This window comes from Chamaea fasciata, unplaced genomic scaffold, assembly GCF_029207755.1.
Source record: "Chamaea fasciata isolate MVZ Bird 193981 ecotype frontalis unplaced genomic scaffold, bChaFas1.0.hap1 SCAF_15, whole genome shotgun sequence".
NCBI lineage: Eukaryota > Metazoa > Chordata > Aves > Passeriformes > Sylviidae > Chamaea > Chamaea fasciata.
In genome coordinates, this window is record NW_027094100.1 from 10,765,364 (window position 1) to 10,792,181 (window position 26,818).

The 26,818-nt window shown below is 52.3% G+C and overlaps 1 protein-coding gene across 1 annotated transcript; it reads right to left on the reverse strand.

Annotated features, from left to right (window-relative positions):
• Positions 1-9,773: 9,773 nt before the first annotated feature.
• On the reverse strand, positions 9,774-23,272 carry LOC136297379 (LON peptidase N-terminal domain and RING finger protein 1-like). Its single transcript, XM_066197249.1, has 12 exons — positions 22,864-23,272; positions 19,093-19,211; positions 18,550-18,672; positions 18,217-18,342; positions 17,414-17,549; positions 16,539-16,632; positions 15,318-15,432; positions 14,581-14,702; positions 14,024-14,182; positions 13,407-13,569; positions 13,176-13,322; positions 9,774-12,068 (listed from the first exon to the last, which is right to left on the reverse strand). Exons 1-12 carry the CDS (start codon positions 23,234-23,236, stop codon positions 11,871-11,873), a joined length of 1,875 nt encoding a protein of 624 aa, XP_066053346.1. The 5' UTR covers positions 23,237-23,272; the 3' UTR covers positions 9,774-11,870.
• Positions 23,273-26,818: the final 3,546 nt, after the last annotated feature.

Below are 26,818 nucleotides of genomic sequence, written 5' to 3' on the forward strand. Positions count from 1 at the left end.
TGAAGAGGAGCGAGCTGTGTTCAGAGTCAATCATTCCCACAGGAGGCCAGGGGGTCAATCGGCTCGAGTTGCCTTCATATATTGTGAGGCTCTGATGACAGATGCTTCCACCAAGGCACAATATTTCAGGAACTGTTGTTTAGTTGCACTAAGGAGGATCTGAACACCCCACAGAAACTCTGGCTTTATCCCTAAATGCTGATCTAATGTATACTTTAAATTACGATCGCATGGAAATGATGGTGCCAATGTTTTCCTCCTGAAATGGCTCCAAATGAGATGAATAATTAAACATCTCTGCTAAAGCCTTCAGAATAAAAAATCCCAGATTATAACAGCACAAAGCACATCACCAAGGAGCACAGGCTGACAGTCAATTCAGGTAAAGGCAATTACAGCTGTGGCTTTGCCTTTCTCTGAACTCGCAGAATTTTTAAGAAATGTTTGTCCTTGGTTCTAAGGAGACAAAACTTCACCTGACATTTTTGAATTCAGTTTAATGCAGTTTACATTCATTCCTTCCCCCATTCTTGTTGAATAAAGGCAAACACTTTCCATTTTCTCGTGCCACTTCTACCACAGAAATTAATGCTCCTTTTTGGCTGAAGCGTCTGGAACGAGTTAAGCTACCCCTGAAAACTACTGCAATGCTGGGTGCGCAAGACAGGCGAAGTGAAGAGTCTGCTAATAAAGAGGAGGAGGGAGAATGCTTTCAAGCGCTTTATAATTGCCAAGATTGTTTTTAATCCTGTTTACATTTAACTTTGCACATTACGTTCATAGCCATGGTGTGCAACCGGGCGCAGTAGCAATATACAAAATCTTATTAAGAGGAGCAAATGAAGAAGATGGGAGGATCTGGGATGGCAAAGGAAGGGCATTGGAGATGGAATTAGCACCTGCTGGTTTTCATCCATTCTAACGATATATTGCTTGTCAAAAAACTTGATGGGGACCAACTTCTGTCAGTTAACGATGCACTTGAGAGAAATAATTCGAATGGAAAGTACAATGGCTCACAGCAATCTCCAGAATCTCCTGGCTCCTTGGTTTTCCATCCAGTGAGCACTCCCTTGCTGCAGCTTGGCATCATTCATGGCCCCGCCTGCTGCTCTCCTCCCCTTGTTTGCTAATTGCAATGGTTTTTTACAAACCTTAAATACAAAAGGGTCTTGAGCAGTTCTAGCTGGATTGAACTATTGGGTCAGCAGCTTTTCAGCCCTGCCAGGAATGCTCAAAATAAAAGATTTACACTTTAACCCGGTTGCTATTGGAATGGAAACAAGGATCAACTGATTACTGGCCTCCCTTTAGGAAGTCTCTCATGCTGATGCTTCAATATTATCAATCCCTTCATATTACTGGATGTAAAAATGAAAGTTAAGTGTCATCATCCTTAAACAGAGACACAAGTCCTGGACCCAGTGAGAAGCAACTTGTTAAGATTACTCAGAAAGAAAAATAAGTACAAAATCAGAAATTTAACCTTCACCTTGGATCTATTAAAATTCTTATTGCTTCCAGAGGAATAGAAGGACCTGTTCAGAGCAAAACAATGGAGATGTGGGTATACTTCAGGGTTTCTATTTCTGTGACTTTCCTGTGGTCAACAGGCACCTGCTCCCATGGGCTGGGCTGCATCCTGCACCCTCCCTCGAGGAGTGGGTCATGAGAGCCCTCCTTGCATCCCAGCACCTTTGGAAAGGGAGGTGAGGTGTCAAATCAAGGGCTGAACCTGGGGCTGAACTGGGCTAAAACCTCCTGTCAGGCATCCAGTGAAGCCCCCAGCCTCAGGCAGCCGGAGGCAGCAGCTGTTGGGCAGATGAGTTACACTCAGACAATTGAAGGATCCCTCAATCCCTCTGGCAAGCTCTGCTGAGCACCCCTGCAACAGCCTGAATGCATCATCCTGCTCCTAGCACAGTCCTGGAGCCCCTCAGACTGGGAAAAGACACTGGGAAAAGCAGCTGGACCCTGTTCCCTTGCAAACCCACACCTGCAAGCCCAGACCTGAGACAGTCCAGGCTCCCCCTGAGCACCTGCAAAATCGAAATTCAGTTTAGCACAAGCCCAGGAGCCCAGCCAGCCTGAGCCTGCTCAGCAGCGGGATCATTTCCTTAACATAAGAAAACATCTTCTGCAGGAAACGGGAATGAGAGCTTTTTTTCCTGAGATATGTCATCTCTCTCTGCCACCTTTAGCTCAGTGTTAGTGTGGAGCTGCCGGGGGGACTCTGACCTTTGTGGGAAATGTAAAAATCATTGAGGCTTTCATATTGTTTAATATTCCTCATTGATTAGTTTCCATCTCCCTGAAGGCAAGTGGATTTGACTTAGAGCCAGAGCTCAGCAGTACCCAGTGCTGTGGGTGGTATTGAGCTTTCAAGAGAGAGAGAAAGCTGACAAAATAAAACTCAGAGAATGACTTTCAAAAATAAGGACAAGAAAATTAATAACTTTCAGAGTGGATGTCTTTTTTCCTGACCTGGACTAAAATCTCACTACCATTTGCATAAAGCTTTAATTCCCAGAGACAGTCAAACATTGACAGCTTATTTCAGCTCCCAACCATGGAAATCGTTTGTTGCAGCTACAGAAATGTTACGAGGGCCTGGTTTTAATGTTTTTGTGCCAAAAATCGGCTGCATTTGCTGTGCCCACCCCAGAGCAGGCTTGTGGACACACCAGCCCTGGGATGATCTGGGATGCTAGTGACAAAAATCTCCCACCTCACCCCCTTTTGTCAACAGAACTTCCCAGTCCAGCCTCGAGCAGGCAGAAGGAGGAAGAGCTGTTCAGGCAGCACAGGTAGAGCAGCTGCTGGGGAAAAGGCCAGGAGAAACAGGGCACAGAGCTCGGGGTGGGGCAGTTTGCACTGACTGGAGGCCAGTGTGGCTCCCACGGGGATTTCCTGCTTTTCCAGACCCGGAGCATCCACCCTCACATAAATCCATCCCCGTGCCAGACAAGCTGAATGAAGCAGAGCTGCTGAGTAAGGAAGGGACCCATTGAAAAGCCTGTTTGGTTGCCTTGAAACTTGTTTTGAGGAACCATAGGCAGTAATCTCCCTTCTAATAAAACAGCCAAGAACAGCCATGTCTGGGCAGCTCTTGCTACTGGATTAATCTCATCTCAGCTCTGGCTTCTTTCTCCCAAAGCTTCTTCCACAAAGCCCTGACTTGCCTGAGTCATCCACAGCACAGATCCCTCTGCTCCCAGGCTGTTTCTTCAGGCTCATTATATTTTTAAAGCCTGGGCTGGTTCTCTTCCTCCCTCTGTGTCCAGCCAAGTCAATGTTGGGATGTGCTGTATGAAGCCAGGTTTCACTTGGCCTGCCAGGAATCCCAGTAACAGCCTCCAACAGGGACTGGCGTTCTGCACACGCCATGCCCTGCTGGCCATGCCACAGCTTTTGGAATCAGTAAGGGGCACTCAGTGGGAGGAGCACATCACTCTCTTCTGCCCAGTCATTCCCTCCCTGCCCCCAAGCTTTCGGGATCTCTGGCATTTTCAAATGCTCGTTACAACTCTCCCCTCTTTGCTTTAAGGAGTTTGTGCTATCCTCTATCAGCTTAGCAGAGGTCACTGTTACAATAGCAGTAGATAATGAAGGAATAATGAGCATTAAGAACTACCTTCAAATTAATCCCAGATTTATTTATCTATTTCTAGGCACAAAAGTGCACCTCTAGGCTCCCTTATCTTTTTGGGTGCACCTGGAACTGTGAAAGCTTTAAACTTGCAAATCCAAAGCTTTAACAGGGTAAATAATTTTGCTTCAAACACTTCAGCATGACAATAAAAAAATAATAATAAGAAAAATCATGTTCTATATTTGGTCTTTGGATTTGTTGGGTGTGCAGGAGAGAAAGGTTTGGGAGAATTTATAGATTTGTACAGGAGCTGAAAAGCTGCCTGCTTAGCAGCCCTCACTGCACCATGTACAGAAAGGAGAGAGCTGCTCCTGTTCTTGGCAGTGTGAGCTCCAGCACTGTCCCCATCCCTGCTGAATGGTTCTGCTGCAATGTGGACACTGGGCAGGGATTTCCCCCAGTTCTCCTCAGTGCCTTTAAAAATTGCATTTTAAGCATCTCTTTTTATTCCTGAGAATAAAACTTGCCTCCCTCCTGCTGCAGTTATTTGTGAGAGCTTTATGAAGTGTCCAGGAAGGAGAACTATTTTCCCCCTTCACTCCTGGACCCTTCAAAATTCTGAAAAATAAAACAGATTTTATCACCTTCCTAGAAGAACAATGGTGATGTCAGCGTGTCTGAACTACAATGGGATGTTGTAACCCCTTGGTCTGAGCTGGGACCCAGGAACCAAGAATGGGATTTTCACAGCATTTGGGGTATGTCACACCTGACTCCTCAAGGTTTGACTTTTGAAAAGGATCTTGCAGGCCTCTCCAAGCTTGTAAAAAAGATTTGTGCTACACAGTCCATCTTTTAGCAATTTGCAGCAAATCTGAGCACTGCACACAGGAAAAAAGAAAAGCCACAGCAGCAAATCATTGAACCATGAATAAAATTTGATGAGGAGATGTCTCCATTCAAAGTCCTGACCACTTTTTCCATTTATACCACACTCTCCAAAGTACCTGGTGGCTGCTGGTGAGCAGTGAGTAAATCTGTGCAGAGGAGAGAACTCGGGTGAACCTGCATTTAATGTGAGTGAGAGGCCCTAATGTGAGGGGTTAAACCCTCTGTTTTTCAATGTCTTTTGGAATTCAAGAGCAGGTAAATGTAGAGTGAAGTCAGATCCATTTCTCATCTTTTTCTGGGGAAGAACAGACAAGGCATCCATGTGCTTTCTGCGGGCTCAAAAAGCCAGGAGCCAGAGAGAGCTCCCAGTCTGGTCATATTTATCGTCTTTCCAGCCTTGGCTTTCACAGCACTCCCCAGTTTGAGCTCATTTTTCAGTCTTTGGGGCTGCCTGGCAGGTTTTCAGTTTCCATCAGTGGAGTAAGGAGGATGTTTACCCCCAAGTGCCCGGGAGTGCTCAGAAGAGCCAGGGGAAGCCTGGAGGAAGGAGTGAGACAATGAAGAGGGACATCTGTGCTACAATACAGCCCTACCTGCTGCTTTTCAGTAATCACCCAAATGGGCTGGTTTTTTCCCCCCTCTCTCCTTTCTAGCTATTAAGATTTATGGGCAGGAAGGTGCCCAGCTGTGTCTGAGCACAATAAACCTCTCGTGGCTGGTAAAAACCGACGAGCTGCTCTCCCCTCTTGTTAGCAGTCAGGAAGATGGAAGGAAGTGGGAGGAATCCAGAGGGTGAGCTTTTCTAATGCCTCACTCTTCACTGCCGAACCCAGAGCTATTTATGGTGCAATTATCACCGCAGACAGACTCCTTTATCACCCAGCCAATATTCTGGGTAGAAATCCTATTGCAGCCCAGGCACTCCATACATCATGGGGGCTCAGGCAGTGGCCAGGTGAAGAGGATTGCTCACAGGAAACATATCTGCCAGGCACTGCTGGGCCCTGGCACCCCCACTCACCCTCTCTTTGTGGCCAGGGAGGAGGCTGTGTCCTCCGGCCCTCCCAGCAGAGCCCAGTGCAGTGGGAGCAGGTGAGAAAAGTGTAGGGTGGTTCTGCACAGTGATGCCAACGGGGGCTTCCCATGGCAATCTGCTCCTGTTGGGCCATGATGGATGGGTTTTACTAGGAACACAAACAGCAACGAGACTTCTGGACGGGGCACAGCTCAGGGCAGCAGTGGAGGGAGAGGGATGGCAGGAAAGTGAGTTTTGCATCCTCTGTTGTTTCATAAACGAGTCGCAAGGCAGGGAGGGGAGTGAAGCACCTTACACCCTGGCCATGTCTCTGAAGAGCAGTTCCCTGGGTGTCTGTGTGCCCCCACAGCTCTGGAGACACCCTCCTCACCTCCTGCCTCAGTCAGTGCTGCAGGAATCGTCCCCCAGGAGTCACCTTGGGTGGGCAGCACAGCTCCACCAACTTTGGATTTTCTTTTCTTTTTTTCCTCTTCCCAGAATTCCTTTTATTCTAGAGAGGAAACTGCACCATTCTCCTTAGTCTGTGCTGGAATCCCTCATGGAATTTGGCTGCACTTCTCCATGGGGCTAGAGGGTCTTGGAGCAAGCTCCCATTCAGTTTGCTCCTGTGGCTGGTTTGGGACAAGACCAGATGAGATTGAGTCATAGATGAGACCAGTGAAGCGAGGTTTCCTCTTTAATACCCATCTTGAAATATACTGTGGTGCAGATTCTCTGCTGTCTGACAAGGGCTGAGCATCCCCGTCCCCTCCCCATTGGAAGATGCATTTCTCTCATCCACTTCATTTCTCATATTCCAGACCTTGCCAGGACCTCGATATGTCTGGAAGCCTCTTCCCCTGTGTCAGACGTGGGTGGTGCTGGGCAGCTGCTGGTGCAGGAGCAGGAACACACACAAGGCTGCTGAGTCATGAAGCCTGATTTTCCTGGAGAATTGGACTAAACTCCCACCCACGTCACTGTTCCCACTGCCAGGGCAGAGCTGGGATGTGCCCTGCTCTCTGCTCCACCATCTCCTCTTTATCTTTCATTGCACAGAGCTGGGATCTATTTATTATGGAATGAGCCTCAATATTTGCAAAGAGTGAAATTCTTGAGGCACAGGAGCTAAAATAACCATCACTCACACCCCCTGTTTACCTTCTAATTGTCACTGACTCTTGCCTTTTCACGTTCCTGGTGCTTGAAAGGGGAAGAATAGATCTAGGCAATGTAATTTAATACACCAAACATACCAGCTTAATTGCAATCCCCATAAGCCAGACAGACAAAACTCTAAACAAATTCGATTAATTTATTTCAATTTGCACAAGTCTTCCTCTCAGACTGTAATTAATGGAGGGAAACAATTAAGGTAAACACAGCCCAGCTGAGAGAGTTGTCCTTGCTAAAAGTCACATTTTGTTTTAATAATGCTGTATTTATAGAAGTTCCACACTTTTAACAAGTTTCCCATTTCCTCGATATTTAATCAGTCCTGTAAATATTTTGCCTGGGCTCAAAGGGTTTTGTGAAATTCGGAATCAGCAGATCACCAACGGGCACTTGGGATGGATGTGGCTGTGGGCAGAGACTCAGGGGTTAATCCCTCCTCCAGTGCTCCCCAGGACCTGAAAGGTGATCCTGAATCAGATGGTGTGGGAGTGCTGGGAAGCAGGCCCTTTTACTGTCCCAAAGCCAGGACTTCCCAGTTACAGGCTGGTAGTGTCTGCTGTGAGAGGGCTAAATGGGTTTGGAAAAGCCTTTGGAAAAAGGTTGTCACTGTAAATCAGTTTATTAATGGTGTGCATTATCAACCGTCATGCTGAGGCAGCTCCACCTGATGCATCATCCCAGATCTCCTGCTTGGATCAGGGCTTGGCTTTGCACAGTTCCCATGTGCAGCACAGCCAGGGAATGCCAGTGCAGCACCTCCAAAATGCCACTGCACAGGAGATAGAGGCATTTGTCCAGCTGCCACTTGAGCTCTGCCCGGGGTCACCTTCAGCACATGCCCATGATCCCCACGCTCTGCTCTGCACAGCACAGGGGTGGATTTCACCCCCTGGTGCAGCCTGCCCACAGGAAGGGACAGCACAATCATAAGATCTCAAACATTGTCGTAGTGTGATTTTTGGGGTTGTCCTGTACAGGGCCAGGAGTTGGACTCAATGTTCCCTGTGGGTCCCTTCCAACTCAGGATATTTGGTGTTTCTATGATTCTACTACCTCTCCAGGTGAATAGGCAGGTCCCACTCCAACTACTCCAGCAGTCACTTTTTTTTCATCACTTGTCATTTTCCAGCTTTGAATACATCCCGTGGGTGAGTTTCTTGAAAGAGACAGCACATCTGTCTTCATTGCTTTCCTTTGCTTTTTTTTTTTCTCTTCTGAAAAAGCAGGAACAATACGACCCGTCTTTCACTGCACCAACTGGTATTGCTGAAGGGTGGAAAAAATTAGGTGCTGTTTCTTTTCCTTTTTCTTCCCACTTTCATTAACTTTAACATGTACTGTGCTCCTCTTCCAGCATTGCTAGAGAAGAAAATCTTAGCTCCAACAATCTTGTGTTGATTTTCCACTCTCTCAAGTGCCGGCTGGTCTAATTAGTTTGGAAATGCACCATTTGTTAAGGAAGATGAGGCACAGTCTGACACCTGCTGTATTAATTATTTACCTCTTTATCTAATTGCTTGCCTACACTGTTAGGTGAGGGAAGTTGTCACCCATGTCCTGATTTGAAAGTGTTGAACGGAATGGGAGGAAATGGTGCTGCTGGGGAGGGGGGTCACATTTTGGGGTGATGGAAGTGGGGCCAGTGCTAGCACCGGTTTACACCTGCCCACAGATATAAAAACAGGTGCAGGATACATCCCATCATCCACAGAGGAAGGCTGGGTGGGGTGGGAAGAGGGCCCATTGGGAGAGTGACTACCAGGGACCTTGTTGTGTGACACTAGGCAGCACATTTCCTCTTCCCCTCTCAGTTCCTGCCTGGGCACTGATGATGGGGAGCAGGACAGCCCCAAATACCCCAGTGCCCTGCTCCAGTCCCAAGAGAGCAAACTGGCTGGAGTGGGAGAGGACCCTGCAGCACAGACCTTGTGTTCTTGGGGAGCTGGAGGTGGACTCAAAGTGACCTGAACAGGTTCCCAGCTCTCCTGTGCTGATGGAGAGCTTGGGGCAGCCTGGCTGGGGCCAGGGCTGGGAGTGGGGCTGATTTTGGGACTGAGGGAAAGGAAAGCCAAGGATCTGGCAACAGCTGATGCTGCACATCCCTTCTGCTGGGCCTTCCTCCTCGCCTGCACTCAGCCTCTTCCTGACATCTAGTGGGAGCAGGGCAACACGGCAAAGGGATCCCTGTCAGCTCCAGTCTCCCGGGGACACACCAGCCACAGGTCGGGCACGAGGCTGGGCTGCCAGACCCACCAAACGGACTGGCACCAGCCACAGCTCACAGCTGGGCTTCATCAGGACACAGCTGCTTCTGTAGAGCATTGCTGGGGAGGAATTCAAGGTGTAATTCCTCATGGAGGCAGTCATGAATGGGATAGCAGGGACACTGCTCTGAGGCGTGGGATCTGTTTGGGGTTATCTGCCAGCTCAGACCACTAGAACTCTCTCCCTCTCTGCTGCAGCTGTTCCATGTTCCCAGCAAAGGTGCACAGCACAGCTGGGCAGTTCTCTTCTTGTCCTTGATTCTGGATGGTACCTTTGGGAAGCAGAGGGAAGAGGCGAGACGGGAGCAAGACACAGGTGAGCACTGTCCCAGCAGGACATCACCTTCCATCCAGGACCACCCTCTCATTTTAGACCCCATGTACATCACCCCTGATTCTCTCATCCCTAATGCCAGCTGCCAAAAGCTAACCTACTCCCAACCCCCAGCCCTCTGCCCATGGCTGCAAAGGCAGGTCAGGGACAGATGCTGGCCACAGCATTTGGGGACATTGCCTCCAGGGTCATCCCACACTGGTCAGCATCTACTGATCTCCACAGTAGATCCTTCTCATCCTCATCCTTCCCCACAGCCTTTAGCTGCAACGACAGGCATTCCTCCTGTCTCATTCCACACACATTCTGTGAGCAAAACCACCTCTTTTCTTCCCCTTGTTGCCACCTGCCCTTGCTGGACTGTGATCACTGTGCCTGCCTTCTGTCTGAAGGCCAGGGCATCACCTCTCCACGTGTCCCCACATCTCCCTGGGGATGCCCAAGCACTTTTATTAATGAGCAGATAAAAGTTAAAACACCAGCAACAAAACAACAACAACAACAACAACAACAAACGTCTTTATTTCAATGACCTGAAAGAAAACGTAATTCCAAGAGCAAAGGTAGTAATAAAAACCAAACAAAACCAAGGTGCTCCAAGCAAACTGGAGCGATTTGCATGGATCCCTTCCCAAAGCAGCCAGGCTGATGTGGCTCTGGCCCCTGGCTCCTCCCCAGTGTGACACGGCGCAGAGCCACAATTCTCCCTGCATCCCCCCCATGCCAACCCCTTGCTGGAGGGACCCACAGGGCCCTCAACCCTGGGGAAATGGCAACTCAGGGGATAGGTGAGTGGCTTGGGGTGGGGATGTCACTGGGTGAGCCCAGATTGGCCCAGGGGAAAAGAAAGGCACTTCCTGAACTTCAGTGTCATCCTGCAACCTGCCCGAGGACTGCAAAGCATCTCTTCACCACCTACCCCAGCCCATGCCAATCTGACACCCCAGGGTTATGGCTCCTTGGGAGTCGTGGGGCTCCTGGGCCAACACCATGGCTCAATGGCAGAGGAGCAAATCCAGCTCTGAGCTGTCCTCAGCTGCCCTGGGCTTGCAGAGGTTCCTGGGGAACAAGCCCTCAGTTCCTGACTGTCACTCCAAGGAGGCATTTTGATGGAGAGACGGGGACCTCTCACTCCTGGAGACAGAAGGACAGGGAAAGGTGGTGGCCCTGAGCAGGGACCTCTCTGGAGCTATGCCCAGTCTCCCACCCCAGGCTCAGCCCAGCAACACCTGCAGTATGGATCACTGCCCTGATTTTCTCTCCCACACACACATCCAACAGCTCTCTGAGGGGATGCGGTGCCTTTGAGAAATGTAGGGATAAAATTCCAGAAGCAATGTTAATCCAATGACCAAGTGGATGTCACTCCTAGAATTGAACCCAAAGTCACTGAAATTATGGGTGAAAGACATAAATCCCAAATCTTCAGGATTTCCATGGAGGCCTGGTCTCTCCAGTGAGTCTTTGCCCTGTGTCTAGAGACAAGCAGCAGCCAAGCACTCGCTCCCCTGACATGGGGTTCATGGCCTCAGACACTGATCCTACCCCCTCCCTGCCTCTCAAGACATTTGGATCCCCTTGACTTCACTGTGCTCTTTTGGGGGATCCTGAAATATTCCGGGTCCCAAGTGCAAGGGTCCAGCCTCAGCTGAGATCCTGATTTTCTCCTGAGGAGTCCGAAAGTTCACAAGAAACACAGAACAGGGGAAAACTGCATTAAGTCAAGGAGCAGAAAGTCTCACAACAAAACTTCCAGACTTAACTCCCTTAATGAGCTCCTCCCAGCCCCCAGGTCCAACCCTGTGACCTGAACCCAGCCAGGGTCGGGAACAGCAGCCTTTGGGTAGGGGGAAAAGCACCAAAGCTGACAAAATCCCCCCTCCTACGGCACTTCACAGCATTGGAGTGGCTGGCAGTGTCCTGGGGAAGGGTCTGGCAAGCAAACACAGCACAGCACTGAGCAGAGCAGTGGGAAGGGGATGTCTGGACCTGAGAGCATTCAAAGAGAACCATCTCCTCACCTCGTGGCCATGGAGGTGGTAAGGAGCAAGACCATGAGTTTCAAATTGTTTAATTTAACCTTCTTGTTCAAACATAAACTAAGTCAAAGCTGTAAGCAGTGGCAGAGCCGTCAGCTCCCAAGGCTGGGGGAAGCCATGGGAACTTCTCTGCTTCCCCAGTGCCACCTCTCCCCAGCCTCTAAATCTCCTGCATGAATCAGGATCATCTACCAAAACCCCTAAGCTGTCCTTCAAAGCGAAGAACCACAACTGAGGCAATCCCTGCGCTCAGGAGTGATCCTCCCTAAGGAGAACCCTCCTCAGTGCAGAAGCCACCCAGCAAGCGACTTTGGCTTTGGAGACACAAGCCAGCTCTGCATCCCAGTATCCCCTTTGGTGGCACAGTGCAGCAGCAGTGGCACCAGACAGCTCCCAGAGGTGGTGACATGGACGGTACAGTGTCGCTGCCGGCGCGGCCGGGCAGAGCACGCCCAGCTCATGGCTGAGGTCACTTGTTTTGGGGATGGGGCAGCTCAAACCACAACACACAGAGGAACCCGAGGGTGGAGGAAGGAGTCCGAAGGAGGGCAGGGCGGGGTCAGACGCGGCCCCGGGGGCTGTGCTCGGGCAGGAGGTGGCGGGGAGGGGGCTGCTGCAGCAGGGCCGTAAGGATGTGCTGCAGCTGCGACAGGCGGGCGCGCAGAGACGTGCAGGACAAGAGGTTCAGCTGGTAGGACGGGTCGAGGGGTAGGATGGAGATGAGCCACCAGCACCACGTCGGGCCGTCTGCTGAAGCCTGGGGAGGAGAGAGGGAGAGACCCCCACGTCAGGAGCTGCGAGGTGAATGCGGGGGTGGCTCTCAGGCAGCATCGCTGATGGGAACAGTTCTTGTTCCAGTTTTGGCCAAGGTACTCATCTGAACAGCCCTTTTGTCATCCAAGCTCAAAACTGCTGGACAAACTAATTTAATTTCCAGACAAGCATTCCCCAGGGAGCCTCCAGATGCAGATGTAGCTGGTAAAAAGTCTATACTAAAGAGACAGTGAAATACCTTGTGCATTTCCTTGTTTAAGCCAGTGCTTTTTGTAAACGCAGGCCAAATCCTTCATGGCCAATGTTTTTGGGACATTGGCCATCACTTGAAGAGGTGAGGTGCAGGCCAGGCAGGCACAGCTGTTGGGCACTGCTTTTGTAAAGTGGTTTTTTTATAACCTGAGCCAAACTAAGAGGGAAAATCTTGATTCAGCTGAAGGAGGATGAAACATTTTGTAATTCCTGAGCACATCATTAACGTGGCTGCTGGCCAGGACAGCCTTAGCCTGGGACAAGCCAGCAAGAGTATATTTGTAACGATCCAAAGAGGAAACACTTTCTTAAAGGAGTGAAAATTAAATCCTGGGATTATTTTTCTCCTTCAGAATCTAAATTTGTCAGAGCAGTATAAGCAAATTGGATCCTGTCTTCTTAGCTCCTCACCTCTGCCCAGCTATGGCTGTCTCAAAGGATCACAGTGAGAAAGGAGACTGCAGACTCAACAAGCTGCAGGCTTTGCCTCTTGGCCAATTTGTTTGGTTTCTTTTTCCCAAAGCATTTTCAAACAAACAAAGTTCAGTTTCTCAGTTCTCATTTAGGAAAAGACTCTGGGAAAGATTTTAGAACTCAGTGCTCAGTTTCCAAGAACAGTTTAAAACCATAAAGAAACATCAAGCAGTTTTACAAGACAAGCCCTACCAACTCTCTGAATGACAGATGGTGTAACAGGTGTGAAAAACTGGATTTGTTTTGTTCATCCCGGGGGGGAAGCCAAGTAGGGAAGCAGGGTGGTTAGTGCAGGAACAGCACTGCTTCACAGGCTCTCCTGGTACTCTGTGTGTTTGGTACATCCCTTCCCTCTGGGCATTACCTGGATGTCCTCTTCCTTTTCTGGCAGTGGTCCATGCTGCATCAGAATGTGCCTGGAGGTGAGGTCCCCGTGCTCACAGAACCGCTGGGCCAGGCGATAGGTGCTCTCATGCAGGCACTGCAGCTCCTGCAGCTCCTCCCCGGACACCTGAACAGAGGCAGGAGGGACACAGGTGTCCGTGGGGAGATCTCTCCCACTGCAGCCCAGGGTTTTGCCCAGCCCTGCCCTCACCTTCTTGTCCTCCAGGTACTCAATGTCAGCGGTGTGGTAGCCATCCCTGTGCCCGCGGCTCAGCACCCGGAACCGCTGCCGGCCGATGGTGTCCACCAGGGACCTCCCGTCTGCCAGCACCTCCACCTGACGGATCTCCAGCATGCAGCCATAGTCAGCAAAGCTGCAGGGACACAGGGACAGAAAACAGGGGCTGAGCAGGGGTAATGGGTGGCAGGAGAGCTGCTTCTCCTAAAGGTATCATCTCCAAAGCAGGAAAAGGCCCAGGAACAAGATGTCTGGGCAGGGGCAAATTTAGAGATTCAATCAAGTCTCCTCCCAGTGCTCACTAAGAGGAGCTGGAGGTCAGAGCCAGAGAACCACTCAGAGACATCCTGAGTCAGAAGCTGTTCCAAGAATTTTGTATTTAACAGACACCACTGGCTCTGTGCAGCTCCAGGCCTGGCCTCATTCCTTGAACCCATTTCACTCTGCACTGTGGGGGACACACCACCTCCCTGCTGCGAGATGGCACTGGTAGGAAATCTTTCTGAACCACTCAGTATTTTAGACATTTGGGACTAGGGCAGAGAGGAGAAAATCAGCTGGGGCAGGGGGAAGCTTGCCCAGGAGCTCACCTTTTCCCATTCTCATATATGCACATGCCAAACCTCCTGGTGCCGCTCTCCTGGCACCGCCGGATCATCAGGCGGTACCGAGGCTCAAAGACGTGCAGAGGGCAGGGGACACCAGGGAAGGCCATTGTGCACACAAAGATGGGGATGTTCTTGGTCAGGCTGAGGGACAGAAGAAGAAATCACTGTAACGCCTCTCCAAGCAAATCCCATCCCAATGGCTCTGCATCAGCTGCTCCCCCAAACCAGGTGTGTCCTTAACCACAAGAAGTGATGCTCCAGCACAGAACAACACTGACGTTCCACCTGGCTCACCAAGAGACCAAGGACAGAGTCTGCCCACAAAACAGCTCTTTGCAAAGATGGTCCCTCACCCACAGGTGCCCCATGGGGCATGTCCACACCCACCCAGCACTGCTGCAATGTGGTCCTGGAGGTGAGACAGACATAATCTGAGCAGAACTAGGGCAGAGCAATGGTATGGGGTGTGGACAGCCCTCTCAGAGCCCCTTCCAGCCCCCATGTGCACACACACACACAGAGGAGCAGTCCCTGCTTACTTGGAGAGCTCTGCCATCTCCGCCCGGTGCAGCTCCCGGCGCTCAGCCAGCTGTGTGGGGAAGGTGGCCAGCATGATGTCCTGCAGCAGCACTGTGGGGCTGTACCTCCCAGCCTTCAGGTACTGAAAGGAATCAGACCCAAAAATAGATTGGAGAAGAGCAGGGCCCTGAGGCCCTGCTGGACTCTGAATCACGCTCACTTTTATTGGAACTGAAGGTAATTTTAGGCCAGAGAAAGTCAAGAATAAAACCTATTGGGGATGTTGAGCCATTGAGCAGGATGGGATGTCAGCTCCACTGAGACCTCCAGACACAGCTCAGAGCCAGGGCCCAGCCGACACAGTGTCCTGTCTCTGACAGTGATGCAGGCCTTGTATGACAACCTAATTTCCCAGATGGTCTCATCTGATTAAAGATTAAATCAAATCTCCAGGCTAGCAGGTTTCCCATCCATTTCCATTTTTAAAGGTAATTAGCATTTGCTTCTCTCTCTCTCTCTCTCTCTTCTCCTGTTTACAATCTCACTAAATCACTGTGGCATCTTGTGGAAATGAATCTCTTGGTCTTAATTATCAACTGTCTGGTCATTCCCATGTGAGTGGAGCTGACACGGCTGTGCCAGGGAGCTGCTAATGCAAGAGCACCTTCCCACCCCAGCCCTGGGCACGCAGCCAGCTGTGCTGGAGCTGGTTCCCAGCTTTCCCTCGGGCTCCATCCCGTGGGACTCGTGCCCTCACCTCTCTCAGGCTCTGTTTGCAGAGGGGGCAGTTGGGCCTGTGGTCCAGGCAGCGTTCCAGGCACTCCTTGCAGAAGGTGTGACCACAGGGCGTCGTCACCGGCTCGAAGAACATCCTGCAAAAGGTGATCAGAGTCAATGGATTGCAGAGAGCAAAAAAAGGGAAAGGAGCACAGATAAGTCTGGCAGAGAGAGACTTTAATTAGCCCTTTAATTAGAAACTCTGGGCTCCGACTGCTGGGCTTGCACAATGATGTAAGATGAGAACTGTTCCAGGCCTGAGCTCTGCTCCCCCTTGCTGCAGGGTCTCCATGGAGTCCTGGCAGACCTCATCAGTACAGACATGGCACCTCTTGGTCCTGCCAGGGCTGTGGTTCCCCAGACACCCACAGTGGTACGTAATCCAAAGGGCAGTGACAGCAAAGTTCCTCCTTCTCCCCTGCTCCAGGAGCAGAGCCAGCAGCAAGCACCCAAGTTGCTCACAGGTAGCTCCAGGATCCGAAATTAAATTAAGGTCTCGAGAAAGCCCTGACTCCTCCTAAACACCTTTCTTCTTTCAGAAGAGACCCAAATTCACATAATTCAGATCAGATGCAGCCTCAATCTCTCTCCCCCGTGCACAGACCTGGAAAAAGCTGCCATGCAGGACCTTGACCGACTTGCATGTCTGGCAGTGCAACACCCACCCAGCTCTCTGCCAGCAGCCATTTGCACAACTGCTCCACATCCTGGGACACACCAGGAATAACAGCCTGCTTTCAGCATGCCCTGTGGCAGTGCAACACCAGCCCTTCCCCAGCCCTGAGCCAGCAGATAAACACAGACTCTGCCCTGCCCCCTTTTCGGCCTGCACCAGGCAAAGAGCTCAGAAATGCTCCCTTCTGGGTTTGCAACGTCCCCATCATGGAGAGAATTTCCCTGGGCAACATCTTCCTGTCCCAGCCTGCAGGTACAAAGGGCAACCACTGCTTTTGGTCTTTGACCCCACTGAACATCCCCACCTCCCCACCTGTGTCCCTGGGGACAGCCCCAGTGATGTCAGGGTGATATGAGCTCCTGCAGCCTGGCAGGGTGTCTCAAGGCCCTGTCTTCCCCTCTGCTGTATCTCAGCAGTTCTCAGGACTGAGCTTGTATTAAGATGTGAAGAAAGATGCACACCAGTAAAGAAAACCCAGCAGGTGCTAGTTCTTCATCCTAAAAGTTCTCCTGCTGGAGAACTCACCGTATGCAGAGGGAACACTCCAAGTCAGATATGCTCAGTGACTCCCTGAGGCATGGCTGGGTACACTTTGCTGTTGCTGTTTCCTCCTCTTTATCTAGGGGCAAAAGAGAAGAGAAGACAACGACCCATTTCAGTATAGAAAATTAATCTTTGCTTTCTGACCTCATTCTGAGGCATAACTGCCCCACAAAGTGCTTTCAAAGTGTCAAAAAAAAACAAAGCCAGTAAGAAATGCAACATAAACCCCTCTATTAACCAATCTGTTCATCCATGGCTGGTGTGTCAGTGGGTCTCATGGTGCTTGGCAGAGGAAGGTGGTACCTCCTCCTTTTGCAGGGAGGGAAACTGAGGCACTGGGCAGCAAAGTGGCCCATAAAGCCCCAGGATGGAAGTCTCTGGAGACCTGCCACAAGCCATCACTGCTTTATGCCAACCCAGGTATGTGGCAGCCACCTGGCTGGACACTGATGGCAAGTTAATGCTGATGGAGGTGCTGCTTCCCCAGCTCATGGCACATATGGGTCCTGTCCTCCACACAGAAATTTAATCTAAACCAAAACACATCTGAACCCATGGCAACCAAAGAAAGCCTCTCCCTGACTCCACACAGGGAACAAGTGATGACTGGTTTCACCAAGACCTTGTCATCAAGCTGGAGCCAAACGTTCACCTGCTCACACAGGAGGATCAGGTGGATCCTCCTCACGTGCATGAGAAGCAGTGAAAGCCCTGGCCAGAGCTGCCCCATCACATGCCCCTGGGATGTTTGTTTGTTGAGCTGGACACAGTGCAAACACCAAGTTTTCAGTGCCAAAATGGATTTCAAACAAGTATATTTTATGACACAACATTGTGATACCTTTGCTGACACTCACCCAACAACCACCAGCCCTGATTCTCTGTGGAAGTCTCCAGTTCTTGCCATGGCCCTGGCTGGGAAAGGATGGCTGTGTCTTGGCTGTGCTCAGACCCAGCATCCCCTCGGCCATCTGACAGCTCTCCCTCCTGATCCTAGGCACAGCAAGATGAAATTGAGCCCAAACCCTCTTCTCCTTCTGAATGCAGTCCCATCTGTCCCACCAAGCCCGATGGCACCAGGAGGTCTCCCGGTGTGTTGCTGCACATTAACACTTTCCATCTGCAGGACAGCAGGAGAGTGACATTGCTGCCCATCACATGGTTAAAACATTGGTTCACTCTGCCCAGACCTACCAACTGCTATCTGGGTGTATCTGAGCCCATCTTCTGAATTCCCTCTTCTCTCCAAACCTTTTAAGTTTGTTTATAGAAGGTAAAGAGGAAAGTACAAGCTTCCCTTAACAGCTGCTAATGGTCTGAACTATGCTCAAATGTGGTTTTTAGATGAAAAAAAAATTAAACTACTTTTTTTTCTTTTTTTTTTCTTTTTTTTCTCCTGGATGTACTGAGATGAACACAGAGAGAAAGTCTCCTCTGTTTTCTGAGTCCCCACAGCATCAGCCCTGATGGTACCTGCTCTCCCACCCTCCACGATTTGCAGATCTGCAGATCCCAGCACACAACAAGGTAAGCATGGTAACAAGGTAACATGTCCTGCACAACCTCCCATTATCACACCTCCTTTCCCATCACTGGGCAACTGGGATGTCCCAGAAGGACATTAAGTCTCCTTGCAGACTCAGGTACTGCAGGCTCTTACCTGAGCTTGTGTGGAAGATGGGAGTGCTGGGCTCCCTCCATCGACCTGGGAACCAGCTGAGCTCAGGGGAGCATCCCCCAGGTGTGCAGCTGTGCATGGCTGAGGAGCATCGGCTTCCTGGATGATCTACAAAGACAAAGCAAGGGTTAGGGGAGGCTAGGAGGAAAAAGCAAGGCGGTGGGAGGGCTGCCAGGCTCCCCCTTTTTCCCCAAAGCACCCTTCTGCTCACTGCAGGAGCTATCTGTGCTGGCTGAGCACTCTGTTGAGTCCTTCAGAGGACAAGGACATCTCCCTGTGTAATGAGAGCACAGGACCATGGCAGAGCCCACACACCTTCTCCATCTCTCTCCGAGCTGGCTGGAAATGGGGACTGAGTGTCAGGCAGTGTTCCCATGCCAGCAGGGCTTCATCTCTGTGCCCCATCCCCAGGAGCACCTTCCCTTTCCTGAAGAAGGCCTGCAGAGCAGAAAAAACATGTGGTGACTATGAGACATGACCAGCTGAGCCTGTGCTCCTTCAGCTCCTGTGCCAGCCCCAGGGGAATGTCCCTTTGCCTCCTGCCTGCTCCCATCCCAAGCCAAAGCACCCAGACATGTCACTGCTCTCCTGATTAAAGCTGCCTAAAAACCCCAGGACTCCCCAAAGTGTAGCAGTTGCAAAAGCCAAGCCTAGGCAGAGTTGGAGAAGGAGTGAAGGATGGACACGGTTCCAGACCTCTCCTGTGAGAGCAACACAGCCCCTGCCACCTTGATTAGCAACCCAATGGGTCTGTCAAGTGCATTTCTGAGCAGGATGAATCCAGTGGAGCATAGGGGAGAGGGGGAAACTGCTCCTGTGCAGTAAGATTTGGCTGCAGTCGCTGTGGCCTTCACTCACCTCGTGCTCTCCAGGCTCAGCCCTGCACACAGCATCCAAGTCCTCCAGTGCCTGTGGGTACTGCCCCAGGGCCACCAAGGCTTCTGCCCGGCACAGCCGCAGGGAGCTGCAGTCCAGGGCTGCAGAGAGAAAGGTGAGATGAGCCCTGCTGAGGCAGTGGGGCTGCAGGAGGCTGGGGAGAGGCCACCACAGTGGGACAGTCCCTGTGCCACTGCCTCACGCTGAGCACAGCCTGGTCCTGCACTGCTCTTCATCAGGGGACACTGGCTTTGTAAGCCTCTGAAAGGAAGTTATTTCCCCTAAATACCCAGGTTTAAATTGAGGCTCTTCCCTTTGATTTTTACCCCCATCTTCCCTAAACACCCTCAGCCAAGAGGCCCCACCACTGCCTCAGGGCTCAGCCACACAGGGATCTGGGCTTTCATCCATCTTTTTGGGATGCAGCAAAAAAGCTCTACCATACATGTAGTCCTTCCAGGGCTGTGGCCACGGCAGGCTCTGTGATGTGACTCACCCAGCAGAGCCACAATAACACGTTACCAAACAGGACTGCAGTGCCCAATACCTGAATTTCCAGACCAAACTGGCTGTCACTGCTCTCCTGGGGCAGATGAGAAGCCAAGGGGGATGTAAGAATGTGCCTGCACCCCATGATCTGGGGTTTCCAAGTATAAGAAAAGGCTGAATTTCCCAAAACCGAGGAAGAGAACTGAGGATCCAGTTCCTCATCAGCAAGATGTCACTGATGGGACGTTAGGGTGCTGCGAGGGCACAGATCCCACAAACATTACTAGTCATAACACCAAGCATTACATACTCCTGCCTTTTCCTAAAAAACTGGCAGCAAGATCCTCTTCTTTCCCACCTTGGAAAACCACATAAAGGCCTAGCTTCCTATCAGCAGTGCCAGTAGCAGGATTGGGTTGGGGGATGTCAGGGAGAGCGAGGAAGCAGCACCCTAAGAGCCCACACTCAGGGAGTAACCAGGTGTGGTAATGTTTGTGGGTTTGAAATGCAGAGATGCCCAGACCCACCCCGTTATATCACAGCTCATGGAGGCGACCTACATCCAGTGCAGTGCTGGTGTTCCAGCTCAGGTAACAGATCTGTCATCCAGCCCTGCATCCCCCCAGCTCTGAGCATCAGCTCAAAGCTGCTGAGGGCTGGGGACTTGTTGCTCCCTGGTCCATGTGGGGAGGCCTCCAGTGTCATGCAGGCCCCCCACTGGCTCCCAGCTCCCTGTGGGATGATGGCAGGTCCAGCACAGGTAACATGTGGTGGCCCTGCGGGATGCTGGCACTGAGGCCAGCCTTGTATCATAAATTAGGCACCATTTGCAGGCACTGCTTCTGCATTTACTGTGGCAAATATAGTGTGGGCAACATCACCTTGCTGAAGGGCCAGGAGGCTCTCTCAGGGGTAAGCTGGGTCCATGAGCCTGGCTGGCAGCTGATCAGCAATCATCAGGAAACATCACAGTTGATGATGTCTCTGCTACACTTCCAAACCCAGCAGCATTTCCTCCTGGCTCGGGTGAAACACAGTGCTGATGCAGCTCTGCCAGCAAACTGCAGGTCAGGACTGGCAGCTCCACGACAGCTGGGTGCAGGAAGCATCTGCCCAACTCCCTGCCTGCCTCTGCTGTCACTCTGCCCAGGCACCCACCACTTCTTATCACAGAGGAGGAAACTCTGCCACGGCTATGGCCTCCTTGTCCCCATGCCCAGCACAGAGCACAGGGAGACTTTGCTCCCTGCCTGGTGTCACCCTAACCCAGAGAGCACCAGAACCAAGCATAGCCACTCCTGCACCAAAAGCTGCATTGGCCACGCTGAGCTGTGCATCAGAGCAGCACCTGGTCCCTGGGAGTTTGTTTTCCTTTATAATATTAGCCAATATTAGGGCTCAAGTCAGGAAACGTGGGAACTTGCTGTCAGTACTCCGTCCCACAAGCACCCATCCAGAGGTGAAATATCCCAGCCCCTAACAACAAGTAGGGATGAACAAATAGGTACAAAGTCTAGGGGCTTATTTTCCATGTGGGCAAACCCATTCAAACATTTGCACAGCCCAGCAATAAAGCGACTGATTCGGCCAAAAAAAACCCACCCCAGATGTGTAAAACAGGGCAGTGAATTCTGCATTTCTCTGCTGCTGCAGCTATTTTTGATCCATGATATCATTACACACCAGGGCCATCAGCCAGCTGGCAGCCTCAGAGACTCGCCAGCCTCCACGCTCCAGGCATGTCAGAGGCCTCCTGTGCTACACATTACAGCGCATTTTTCTGTTGTTCACTCAGAAAGAATGAAGATAAAAAGTTGACAGTTTATTTCCACCCGAGCAAAGCGAGCTGCTCTACAGGCTGGGCTGAGCAGGGCACCGAAAACTGCCCTACCACACCGCACTGCACCACAAATAAAACATCCCCATGGGTCAAACATTTATCAGTGGCTCTGTTTCAAAGTGAAAGACAGCCTGTAAAAAATTGTGCGGCTGAAAGCTGGCTGCAGGAGTTTGGAAAACACATCCTGACAGCACCACCCACGTGGCTGAGCCTGGCAGCCCCAGCAAGCACAGGTTCACTGGAGCTGAGGCTGTGACTGCAATTTCCTTGTTGCCCTCAGCCAGACTTTCCTGTCTTTCGGGGAACAGAATGTGCAGGGAAGAGTGAGGATGGAGTTTGCAATGTTTCCTCTTTAAACTAACAAAGGGATTTTAAAGAAATGGGTAATTGTACACCCCAATCCGGCAAAAGCCTGGCAAATGAGTACTAGAGAAGTGTGCATGTGCCTTTACTCTGAAGGAGGGTGTGCAGGGAGAGACGGATGCCTCTGGAGGTTGCATAAAAGGACTTGTTTTCTGCTGCCAACACCAGGATCGACCGGGGTCCGCTCGTCCCTTCGTTTCCAGGCTTACCCTGAACCTCTGGCACTTGTCTAGCAGCAGGCGATGAATAAGAGCCTGCGCTGCGGGAGGAGAGTTCAGCGCTGTCATAGAAACGCCGCGGAGGAAGGAAATTCTGCCTCCGTTGCCCCAACCCCCTGCTCCAGACGCATTGTATAACCCCTTTTATTTAAGTATTACTTTCCAAGAAATCCACTTACAGCCACACATTAAAGCAGATCAAACCCCACCTCCCCCGGGCCCGATCCTGGCCCTGCAGGCAAATGTCTGGCCAGAGCCGGCTGCAGAAGGCGCCGGGCCGGGCGCTGACCTGTACCATGGGGCTGGCACAGGAGCTCCGCCAAGGCTGTGTCCTCGCCAGGCTCCGGGGGAGAGGACGTGTCCATCCCCGACTGGACGAGTCCCAGCCACTTTACATAATGGCCACCCCCTGGGCAGAGCTCTTCCTCTCTCTGACCCTGAAACACTGCCGGGCTGCGAGATGTGAGCGTCTGCTGCCCGTTCCTCCCCAGGAGCACGTGGCCGACGGGACACGGGATGAGCGGCGCGGTTTGCCGGGCAGCCCACCGCTCCCTGCACCTCGGGACAGCCTCGGATATGCAAGAAATGCCCAGCAGCCGCGTTCCCCCTTCCCATCCCCACCATTGCTGCCTAACAACACTTCCAGCTTCCCACGTCTCCCAGCTCTGGACCGTGCAGGCTTGGAGCGCACTGAGCTGCAGGGACACAGTGACCTACATTGCTATCCACAGCGGTACTCACCTGCTGCGCCAGCCCAGCCCGTGCATCCCCGGCCTCTCGGGCTGCTGCGCTGGCCCCTCGCACCCCGCACCCCACGCAGCCCCCGAGCCCGGCGGTCCTTACCCAGCTCGACCCCTCTCTGCGCCATCCTCAGCGCCTCCCGCGCGTCCCCGCGGGCGAGGCGGTCCCGGACGCGCTCGGCCAGCCCGGCCAGGCGCCGCTCCCGCGGCACGCATCGCTCCACGATCCCGCACAGCACCACGCTGCACCTCGCCGCCCCGATGCCCAGCAGCTCCAGCCGCTCCTGGCACAGCGGGCAGCGGGACGGCCCGGCCCCGCCGAGGCACGGCTTACAGAAGGAGTGACCGCAGGATGCGGTCACCGGCTCCCAGAGCAGCAGGCGGCAGCAGGGGCAGCGCAGCAGGTCCAGCCCGAGGGGCTGCCCGGAAAGGCTCTCCCCGGGCGGCGGGGAGCTGGGGCTGGAGGGGCCGCTCATGGCGGCGGTCGGGAGAGCTGTCCCTAAAGCCGGCGGTGCCCGCACGCCCCGGCCGCCGCCGCGCCCCCGCGCATCGCCCCGCTCCGCCCCGCGCCGCTCCCGGCCCGGCCGAGGCTGCGGCTGCCGGCCCGGCCCGCCCCGTCCCGCCGGAGGGACCCCGGGCGGGCGCCGGTGGCGGGGTGGCCGGGCCGCCATTGGCCGCCGCCGCCCGCCCCGCCCCGGCCGCGTTTCGTAACGGAGCCCGCCGAACCGGGGGCGCCGCGGCGGGCGGGGGGCCGGGGGCCGAGGGGGCCGGTGTGCGGGTGGGTGCGACCCCCCGAGCCGGGATGCAGGAGTGCTGGGGGCTCCGCTGCCGGTTCCCCCGCAGCCGGGATGCAGGAGTGCTGGGGGCTCCGCTGCCGGTCCCCCCGCAGCCGGGATGCAGTAGTGCTGGGGGCTCCGCTGCCGGTCCCCCCGCAGCCGGGATGCAGGAGTGCTGGGGGGCTCCGGAGCAGCCGGGGTGCGGGGCACGAACCAGACACCGGGTCTGAAACTGTGCGCCGGGCAGAGGAGAGCTCTGCACCAGATGGGCACGGGGTCCAAGAGGGTCCGGGGGACCCTGAAACAGGTCCAAGGTGCAGAGTGCTGGGGGTGTTTTGGGGTGTCCCAGAGTGGGGCCAGGGCTATTTGGAGCCACCCACGGTGCGGGCTGCCTGGGATATCCGGGGTGGTGTGAAACAGGGCTGGGGCACAAGTCCTGGGCGACACAGGATGCTCTGTGATGAGGACAGGAGGGTGGGATACTCCGGAGTGGCTAGCACAGGGTACCTGGGGTCCCTCAGCTGTCTGAGGCTCTCCAGAGTGGGAGTGAGGTGCTGGCTGTTGCGGTGCTCCAGAGCAGGGCAGGCTGTTGAGGCTGGGTTGCACCAGATGCCTCTTTGCATTACCCTCCATGGAAACCCGTCATGTTTGGGGGCAAAGGGGCACTCCTCCAACATACACTGCATCACCCTCAGATGCTCTTCTCACCCAGAACTGAATGAATTCAGACCTTGTAAATGGACAATCCCCTTCCCACTCACAGACCCCCAGGATGGGTTTGGTGTCACAAGGGAGATGCATCCCGTTACCACAGAGTCGTACAGCAAAAAGCAGCTCTTGCACAGCAGGTGCTGAGAAAAACAGCTGAAATCTGGCAGCTCTGGAGCTCAGTAGATCCGAATTTATATAAGGATGATGCACATTTCCCAAGGTCTCCTTTGTGTGTTCCCAAAAACAATCCAAACCCACGCACACACTGGCAGGGCTGCTCAGGGAGGGAGATCACCAGTGGGACATCAGTGTTGGTGAAACCCGTGTCCCACTGAGGGAGTGGCTGGCAGAGGTTTGGGCTGTGGAGCAGGTTTTGTTTCCAAATCTATTGCGATTACATTTAGCAGCTCATGAGTGGTTTTAAAAGCTCAACAACTAAGCATTTTATGTGGGCTTGATAGGCTTTGTTGCTTTCTCCGTTATCTTTTTAAGTGATCCCTCCAGACTGGAGAAATCTCAGGTGACGTTTGATAACACTGCCCTGAAAAGCTGAGCATGGCATTAGGGACAGTGGTCACCCTGGGAGCATTGGAGTCTGTCTGGGACTCTGCCCAGCAGGGGACATTTTCCATGTCCCTATCTGCATGGTCAGTTCCCCCCTTCTCCCCGCCCTGCCTCAGAGGACCTTGCACATCCTTTCCCCCAGCAATTCTCCCATGGTGGGCATTTCTCAGGTGGACAAAGCTCATTCACACCAGACACTCTCCTTTCATGGTTTAGTTCTCACCATGGCTCGTTTTTCCACCAAAACCTGGCTATTGACTAAAAAAAAAGATTGCCACCAGGTAAGCCTCCCCAGTTTTGCCCCCAGTTTACCTCTCAAGAATGGCACGTTCCTGGCTCGTGAGCCATGAAATGAGGGTGATTTTAGCTACCACAGCCAACATTGCAGCAAAGTGTTCAATAACCTGTTTGTGTGGCTCAGCCTGGGAGCAGCAGCCCTTTGCCAGGGGCAGCTGCTGTCAGGTGATGATGCTGTATCTTTCACCTCCCCAGCCAGTTCCTCTGGGACACACCGAGCTCTTCCCCTGGGACCTGCCTCGTTCTTTCCCTCACCTCCTGATTCACTCCACAAACATGTGTGGGCTCTCCAGCGCCTCACAAGCAGAGCAGACGTGCTGCTGCCTTTGCATAATACAGTTTAAAATCAATCAACCACGACACACGAGGCCATCACAAACCAGGCTTCATTAGCACCAGTGTGCAAGAACATTTTGTTTTCTTCAATCCGTCCAGAGCTGAGCTGGTTCAGAACTCCGAATGCTTTCTCTTGTCACTGCCCTGTTTGTGCTGACTCAGTACATAACTGCAAAAGGAAAAAAAAAAAAAAAAAAGCTGTAAATGCTTAATGCTAACCATTCTGCTAGCCAGATGAGAACTTCACGTGTTGCGTAACAGAGAACAGATCACACTGTGTTTAGGAACGATTTGCAAAGCACAACAGGATTTTCTTTTTTTTCCAGTTTAGAGGTGGGAAATATCCCAGGGTCAGTGCAGGGTGAGGAGTTCCAGGTGTTGCTGCATCTCCTCCTCTGGCTCCCAGCCACACGTCCGCTTGTGCCTCAGCTCCAGCACAACCTCATTAATGTGGTCCAGACTGCTGAGTCCAGCATGGGGATCAGGGATTTCACACCAGCTGTGTTTGCTCGTTTTTAGTGCATAAATATTTGTTGCAAACACTGGCACTTGTTTTTGACACGTTGGGGTTTAAGGAGTGGCTCTGAAGTGACAGCACCTTCCCAGTGTTGCCCTTTTTTTGTTCAGAGAGGAGGCCTGCGTGCTCCTTAGAGTGTCTTCAAAGGCACCACAAGCACTTGTAAACAGGAACATGCACCCTGAATGTCGTGACCCCTTTTCCACACTGCTATCCTTGCTCTACCCACCAGCTTCCTCCCGCACCATCAGACCTGAAAGTCCTGTTGCACAGAGGTGAAACAAATTCTCCCATTTCTAAACCCGCAGAAGGAGGAAAGTGTCAGAATTCCAGCCAAGGAGGGGGAGTGTTGCTATCAGCAAGGGCCACACTGGGCTCACAGTGGCATGTCCAAGTGCCAGGCAGCCTGCTGGGTGATCAGGCAAAGAGCCTCAGCATCTGTGCAGACACACTTGTGCCCCAGCAGTGCTGCACCTGGATCCTGGCTGTCTGCAAGCCTTGAGAGTTGGCCCAAGGAATTATTTTTACACCTCAGTACGTGCATATAACATGCAGGGAGTTATTTGCATCATCCCCTCTTCCCCATCCCACCCAAGCCTGTCAAACAAACACATCAGTTTCCTGGAATTTTTTCTTTCTTTCTTTACATCATAGTATTTCTAGATCCAGGATGTTATTCAACCACCAGGTTTTCCCATTTGCCACGTGTTTCAAAGCCTTTCCTGGGAACTGGAACAAAAGGAAGTGGAAGCAGGTGGTGTGGGAGACTCTTTGTCCTGAGCTCATCTTTTATACCCTGCACCTTTGCTCTCAGGTCTCTGTGTGCAGTTAGGGGAGCTGCTGCAGGCCTGGTTTTC

What these genes read in the sequence shown, in the direction of transcription:
- LOC136297379 (XM_066197249.1), bottom strand. Translation starts at nt 23,236, where the DNA reads ATGAGCGGCCCCTCCAGCCCCAGCTCCCCGCCGCCCGGGGAGAGCCTT. An exon ending in GCAGAGAGGGGTCGAGCTGG is followed by an intron (nt 19,212 to 22,863) that starts GTAAGGACCGCC and finishes TTCTCTCTGCAG; the next exon opens with CCCTGGACTGCAGCTCCCTG. An exon ending in ATATATGAGAATGGGAAAAG is followed by an intron (nt 13,570 to 14,023) that starts GTGAGCTCCTGG and finishes GTGTCCCTGCAG; the next exon opens with CTTTGCTGACTATGGCTGCA.